General features: G+C 34.8%; 1 protein-coding gene across 2 annotated transcripts; it reads left to right on the plus strand.

The window, feature by feature from the left end:
* The first annotated feature begins 2,018 nt into the window (after window positions 1-2,018).
* Window positions 2,019-3,619, plus strand: LOC143201177 (uncharacterized). 2 transcript variants are annotated; one of them, XM_076412077.1, is made up of 3 exons: window positions 2,019-2,311; window positions 2,369-2,536; window positions 2,639-3,619. In XM_076412077.1, exons 1-3 carry the CDS (start codon window positions 2,122-2,124, stop codon window positions 3,502-3,504), a joined length of 1,224 nt encoding a protein of 407 aa, XP_076268192.1. In that variant the 5' UTR covers window positions 2,019-2,121; the 3' UTR covers window positions 3,505-3,619. The 2 variants fall into 2 exon arrangements, with proteins under 2 accessions (XP_076268192.1, XP_076268191.1); XM_076412076.1 differs by having other exon boundaries at window positions 2,019-2,536.
* Window positions 3,620-7,880: the final 4,261 nt, after the last annotated feature.

Here is a 7,880-nt window from a genome sequence, read left to right on the forward strand (position 1 = left end):
TATAATTTAACAACACGCCATTCGATACATTTCTAGTTTGAGATACATACATATTTTTAAACATTTATTTATACTAGTGATAACCCCTTGGCCGAAATTCGATAACATTGTATTAAATTAATAAAGTTACTAAAACTCCTAAAACTTGCGGTATTTTCAATATAAAATACGTAAATGTATTGAATATATAACATTAATTAAAAGATGAAAACATAGATTCAAAAAGTAAATAATCAAGATAGTTAATACAAAGTTCAAACAATAAAATGTCATATGGTCCCATATCTTACTACAATCATCATAACGTTCTAGTATTTATCAATGTTTTAAGATATTTATAAATTTACTGTTAATAATTCATAATTTTTTTTATCTGTCCTGTGTGTCCTGTATATGGAAATTTTATAGTTAGTTTCATTTCAACTGCTTTTAGTTTTTATATATTAACCACATTCATCACCCAAAATATATAGTGCAAAAACAATAAATACACCAGGCTGATTAACAGAATAATTTCATTGGCCAAATTTCAAATAAAATTGCCTTGTTTTTTGCTTATTAATTCCATGATCTCACACTTGCAGATAGCTTATCTTAAATTTGCCTTCTATGGCTCCGGTTTTCTTACTGCTGTTTTGTCTTATGACCCACGGGAGAATTAACAGCTCAACAGAAAATGAGGAATTAATCTTATATATAAAAATGAATCGCAAAATATGTTCCTAAGCGCATAACTCAACAACGCCTGGACCAATTTGGCCAAATCTTTTTTTAAAATGTTCGTTGAAGTTCAGGGATGGTTTTTACGGCGAGAAAAATTAGAATTATTGCTGGAAAAACCCTAAAAATAGCCCTTTTTGTTTGAATTTGTTTCGTGTATCAGTTGACAATTCATCTGTCATCTGTCAAAAGTCATCTGTAACAGACAACTTTTTTTTTTTAAATTTGATATGACTTGAACTCAAATCCTTTTAATCCGTACGAATTGTTTTATTTATTTAAAATTTTTTATTTGTTTAAAATTTAATTCAAATTTTAAATAAATAAAACAATTCGTACGGCTTAAAAGGATTTGAGTTCAAGTCATATCAAATTTAAAAAAAAAAGTTGTCTGTTACAGATGACTTTTGACAGATGACAGATGAATTGTCAAGTGATACACGAAACAAATTCGTATATCGTGTTTTGTGCAGAGTGTTTAGTTAGTTAGTGTTTGTTTAGTTCGTGATTAGTGAAAAAATAATTTATATTTGATATGCCTCCTATAAGACGAAGCAATTTAGGTAGAAGAACCAGAAATGCTATAAACCAAGCTAATTACCGATCTAATCGTACTGCACAAGAACGTGACGACGGAAATGAACGTGAAAGAATTCGGATATCACAAACGCGTGAAGCGCGAGCGCGACATTCAACTAATAATCGCGCAAGTTTGAATCGAGCTGCTTTCAGTTACGATGTGTCAATTGACTACAGTAACTACCAATGTGTTGTTATTGGTTCTATGAACTTGGTTTGCTCACACTGTAAGGCATTAAAATACAAAAACGAAGCCAATGGATTGTGTTGCGCAAATGGTAAAGTGAAATTGATACAATTGGATCCACCACCAGAACCATTGTACTCATTGGTTTCAGGAATAGGAACAGATTCTATACACTTTTTGACACATATTCAACAATATAACAATTGCTTTCAAATGACTTCATTTGGGGCAACAAATGCAGTTCGGGAAAATTTTATGCCAACTTTCAAGGTATGTATTATAGCAGTTACTCATAATTATTTTAGCGAACAAAATTTTCTGTCACCAAAGTTAAGATGTGTTACTAATCTTCAATTTCTTAATCATTACGAAATATATCACTTAGTCATCATATTATATGGTGATTCAGTTTCAGTGACACTTTTATTATATTTTATATTTGATAGATATTAGTTAAAACTAAATATATACTTTTTAAGATCAAATATTATTTAAGTTTGATCATTGACAATCCATTAATTTATACCACACCATAATATTTTTTTTATTTACAGATACAAGGGCAAATATATCACAGAGCAGGTTCACTGTTACCAGTGTCAGATAGCGACAACAAATTCCTGCAAATTTATTTTATGGGCAATTCACCACAAGAAATTGATCTGCGTTGTGCACATAACAATTTAGTAAAAAGGTCTATTGTAGAACAATTACAAACTTTATTTCATCAACACAATCAATTGATTATATTGTTTAAAACTGCCCTGGATCTGATGCCATCCGATAATCACAAAATTGTAATCAGAGCTGATAAAACACCTGCAGGTCAACATACAAGACGTTTTAATGCACCAACTATTGATGAAGTTGCTATCGTTGTAGTTGGAGAAAACTTGGAATCCCGTGATATTGTTTTACATCGTCGGAATTTTCAATTACAACCTATAAAGGAAACACACCGCTCATATGATGCACTGCAATATCCCATTATATTTTGGCAAGGTGAAGATGGCTACGATTTATCAATAAAAATGATAAATCCCATTACAGGTAACTAAAATATTAGTTTAGCTATGGCGATAATATCTCAGTCACTATATTATGTATTTTAATTTTATATTTGAATGTTATTAAAACAAAATCTGTTTACAGGTTCTGAAACCAACAAAAAAGTCAGTTCAATGAACTATTATTCATACCGCCTAATGATTCGGGAAAATGCAGATAATCACATATTGAAATGTCGGCGATTATATCACAAATATGTTGATGACATGTATGTTAAAATTGAAACGGAGAGATTAACATTCATCAGGTTGAATCAAACCAAACTCCGATCTGAAGAGTATATTCACCTTCGAGATGCGATTAATACTGATGGAAATGCACAGAATGTCGGTCGGATGACTATTCTTCCAGCAACATACATCGGAAGCCCTCGGCATATGCACGAATATGCTCAAGATGCCATGTCGCATGTTCGTCATTATGGTACAGCAGATTTGTTCATCACATTTACATGCAATCCGCAATGGATACAAATTAAGCAGGAGTTATTACCTGGGAAATCATCCATTGATCGTCATGATATTACAGCCAGAGTCTTTAGACAAAAGTTGAAATCTTTAATGAATTTCATCGTAAAACATAATGTGTTTGGTGAGACACGCTGCTGGATGTATTCTGTGGAGTGGCAGAAACGAGGATTGCCACATGCACACATTTTGATTTGGTTGGTTGAAAAGATAAGGCCAAATGAAGTTGATGCAGTGATATCAGCTGAAATCCCTAATGTACAAGTAGATCCTGGATTGCATGAGGTAGTTATCAAAAACATGATACATGGTCCCTGTGGAACTCTTAATCAAAATTCACCGTGTATGATGGATGGTAAATGTTCAAAACGATATCCACGGACATTAATATCGGAAACAATTACTGGTAATGACGGTTATCCATTGTATCGTCGCAGATCGACAGCAGACAATGGAAAATCAACAATTGTCAAATTAAATTAACAAGATATTGAAATAGATAATCGTTGGATTGTTCCATATTCACCCATTTTATCAAAGACATTCAAAGCACACATCAACGTTGAATCTTGCCATTCAGTGAAATCGATTAAATACATTTGCAAATATGTAACCAAAGGGAGTGATATGGCTGTGATTGGAATTGGTGCAGAGAATTCTAATGATGAAGTTACCCAATACCAAATGGGCCGCTATGTCAGTAGTAATGAAGCAGTTTGGCGAATATTTTCTTTTCCTATTCATGAGAGACACCCTTCTGTTGTTCACTTAGCTGTGCATTTAGAAAATGGACAAAGAGTGTATTTTACAGCACAGAACGCAGTACAAAGAGCTGCTCAGCCACCATCTACTACATTAACCAGTTTTTTTGAGACATGCCAAAACGATGATTTCGCACAAACATTGCTATATTCTGAAATGCCAAAATATTATACCTGGAATCAATCCTCAAGGAGATTTATACGACGGAAACAAGGAAAACCAGTTCCAGGATATACAGATGTATATTCCACCGATGCGATTGGCCGGATTTATTCAGTACATCCAAGCAATGATGAATGTTTTTATTTACGACTGCTATTAGTCAATGTACGTGGCCCAACATTATTCCAACAGTTACGAACTGTTGATGGTGAATTGTGTGGATCCTACAGAGAAGCCTGTCAACGTTTGCAATTGCTTGAAAATGACGCTCATTGGGATCAAACTCTCAATGATGCTGTAATATCATCACACACTCATCAAATACGAACATTGTTTTCTATAATCATATCTACATGCTTCCCATCAAACCCAATTGATTTGTGGATGAAGTACAAAGATTATATGTGTGATGATATTTTGTATCAAATACGGAATAGAATGGGAAATCCAAATATACAAATCAGTGAAGAAATTTACAATGAAGCATTGATTTCAATTGAGGACATGTGCTTGATAATGTCAAACAAACTATTAATTCAATTAGGCCTGACCGCGCCCAATCGTCCAATGCATGACGCTTTTAACCAAGAGTTGCATCGAGAAAGACTGTATGATCTCAACGCTTTGAAAGAATAAATTCAAACAAATCTTCCACTGTTAAATGAACAACAGAAGTATGTATTTGAAACTCTTATGAAAGTAACAAATGATGAAACTGGAGGGATTTATTTCTTAGATGCACCTGGTGGTACAGGAAAAACTTTTTTTATTTCATTAATATTAGCAACAATTCGCTCACAAAATAAAATTGCACTTGCACTCGCTTCGTCGGGAATCGCAGCAACTTTGCTTGAAGGTGGTCGAACAGCCCATTCAGCACTAAAATTGCCATTAAATATGCAAAGCAATGAAACTCCAACCTGCAACGTTTCGAAGAACTCTGCAATGGCAAAGGTTTTGCAGCAATGTAAATTGATTGTTTGGGATGAATGCACGATGGCACATAAAAAATCTTTGGAGGCTTTAGACAGAACCTTAAAAGATCTACGTAGCAATAATAACCGATTTGGTGGTGCAATGATTTTATTAGCAGGAGATTTTCGTCAAACATTGCCAGTGATTCCACGATCAACGCCAGCTGATGAACTCAATGCATGTCTAAAGTCCTCCGATTTGTGGAAACATGTTAAAGTACTTCATTTAAGCAAGAATATGCGTGTCGAGTTGCAAAATGACCAATCTGGAAACATATTCTCTAAACAACTCATTGACATTGGTAATGGCAAATTTCCTATAGACATGTTGACGGCTTGCTTTTGCTATGACTATAAACAAGTCCCAGGGGCAATCATTAAGTGTTTGTGGTATTAATCTAGAAAACCCATGTTTCTCACATGGTCAATTGTATGTTGCCTGTTCCCGTGTTGGAAAACCATCAGATTTGTTTATCTATGCGCCAGGTAATCAAACAAAAAACATCGTATACCACAAAGCAATATAATGATAATAATAATAATAATTATGATTCACATGATTAACAATAAAGCGATTACTTACTTTTCAATCCTTATATATGTTTTATTTAATTATTTTTTATTCACAACGCCCTATCACCAGGGTGATGGTTCTGTTCAGGAGAATTTTTTAAAATACGTAGGCACAAAAACTACCACATTACAAATCTTTTTGACAGGACGAAGTCTGTCGGGTCAGCTAGTAGTCTATGAAACTATTTTACAATTTTATAATTGTTAATATTTAATAGCTCCAACAGTACAAATAGAACACCAAGTTAAATAGAATTATTAAAATTAAAAAATGTATTAAATAGTGTTTTAACACACAAAATATTTATTATGGTTTTTTAGGGTAAATAGATATGGCTCAGTGAATGGAGGTAAAACGAAATAAAACAGTGGTGTTTACATTATGTGACCGTTATTTATTGGCAATATAAAAAATGTAGAAAATACAAAATAGATAAAACGGATGGATGTTACCTGGAGACGAGGCTTGGACAGTCGATGGTGGCACGTCTAAACCAAACGATGGTGGGGTACTGAATGAATGGAAATACCCTTCAATAACATCCGAGATAAACTTCTCGGGGTTGCCACCTATTCGTTATCGTGTTCTAGTTGTCACTGCTGGCACCCCGCCCGTGTTCAATATCTGGGATTATATTTCTGGGTAGTTTGTAGACCGTTATTCCACGATGCAAAATTCGACATGCCTCAAGGTCGCTACAATACTCCCCTGCCAGAATTGTACATACAATGATTTTAAACAATTAAAATATAAAAATGTAGGGAAAAAATCAAATACAAAATATTGATATACCAAACAAAATGTGCTGCATGAAAATGGTTTTGAAGCATATGATAAATCGAAACGGTTGTGGTTGGTACGGTTGCGATCTGGTACGGCTGTTGATATCTTCCGGTCCTACAGATACCGTTGCTTCATCGTCGCTTTGGCACTTAATTTTGGTCCATCGACAACGTTGAAAACGAGCTACTTTTCGGACAGGGCTCCCGTTATCGACCCTGTGGGAGGATCGATTCTTCGACAACGTGGTAGCTGATTTTCTTCGACGACGAGACGTTATCAATTCAGGTACCTCGGCGACATGACAAGTTTACGGTGACTGCAATAGGTACCTAGCTTCTGGACCTGTTCTGTGACTAATCCGTAGTCACACACGTTACGGTAATTCAGAAAAAACAAATAACGACGGTATCCGACCGAAGCTGCCCAAATCCTTTCAAATCAAAATGTCTACCAATATGACGGAGACGGCGAGCTAGGGAAGACATTATGATTTAAACATTGTGCCGAAAGAAATGCTTAATCGAGACGCTAATGATTAACTAGTGATGTTAATATCTTTAAGAGTTTAAAAAATTGTGAAAGAAATAAAATTTGAACAAAAAATTTTAAGAAAATGAAATGGAAATAATGAATTGAAATTTAAGGTCCATTGTTCCAGCACTAAAATAAAATTTAATGAGGAACAAATGATTGATATGGCTTAGTGAATGGACGTAAACGAAATGAAACAGTGGTGTTTACATTATGTGACCGTTATTTATTAAAGTAATATAAAAATGTGGAAAATACAAAAGAGAAAAAATGGATGGCAGCGGTGTTACCTGGAGACGAGGCTTGGGCAGTCGATAGTGGCACGTCTAAACAAACGATGGTCTGGTACTGAATGATGGTAACACCCTTCAATAACATCCCAGATAAACGTCTCGGGGTTGCCATCTATTCGTTATCGGATTTTAGTTGGCGCTGCTGGCATCTCGCCGGTGTTCAACATCTGGATTTATATTTCTGGCTATTTTGTAGACAGTTATTCCACTATGTAGAATTCGACATGCCTCAAGGTCGCTACAATTTTAAATGTCAAATTTAGAAACCTATCTTTCTATAAACCTATCGTCTATAGTTGGCTTACAGTATAACAGGTCAGTTGAAAAGCCCTCGGCTTATCTTAGTAACAAACATGTCTTGGCAAAATTAGTTTTTTATTCAACATAATTCCCTTCAAGGGTGATGCACTGATTATGGGGACCATCCAACTTTTCGATTCCATTTTTGTAGTACGATTTGTCCTTTGCTTCAAAATAGACCTCAGTTTCGGCGATCACTTCTTCATTCGACGAAAATTTCTTCTCAACGAGCATTCTTTTCAGATATGAGAACAGGATGAGGAAGCAAATCGAAGCCAATTCATGGATTTTTGCTATCGTTTTCACTGACTTCTGACACGGTGCATTGTCTTGGTGTAACAGCACTTTCTTGTTCTAGAAATGCGGCCGTTTTATCGGCGATTTCGTCCTTCAAACAGTCAAATAACGATATGTAATAGTCGCTGTTTATGGTCCTTCCATTTTCAAGTTAGCTAATGAAAATTATTCCATGCGCATCCC

The sequence above is a fragment of the Rhynchophorus ferrugineus genome, unplaced genomic scaffold, assembly GCF_030347505.1.
Source record: "Rhynchophorus ferrugineus isolate W39M unplaced genomic scaffold, kcgeb_rfMv2 rfM8, whole genome shotgun sequence".
NCBI classification, from domain to species: Eukaryota; Metazoa; Arthropoda; class Insecta; order Coleoptera; family Curculionidae; genus Rhynchophorus; species Rhynchophorus ferrugineus.

What these genes read in the sequence shown, in the direction of transcription:
- LOC143201177 (XM_076412076.1), top strand. Translation starts at nt 2,122, where the DNA reads ATGGGCAATTCACCACAAGAAATTGATCTGCGTTGTGCACATAACAAT. An exon ending in AATGATAAATCCCATTACAG is followed by an intron (nt 2,537 to 2,638) that starts GTAACTAAAATA and finishes ATCTGTTTACAG; the next exon opens with GTTCTGAAACCAACAAAAAA.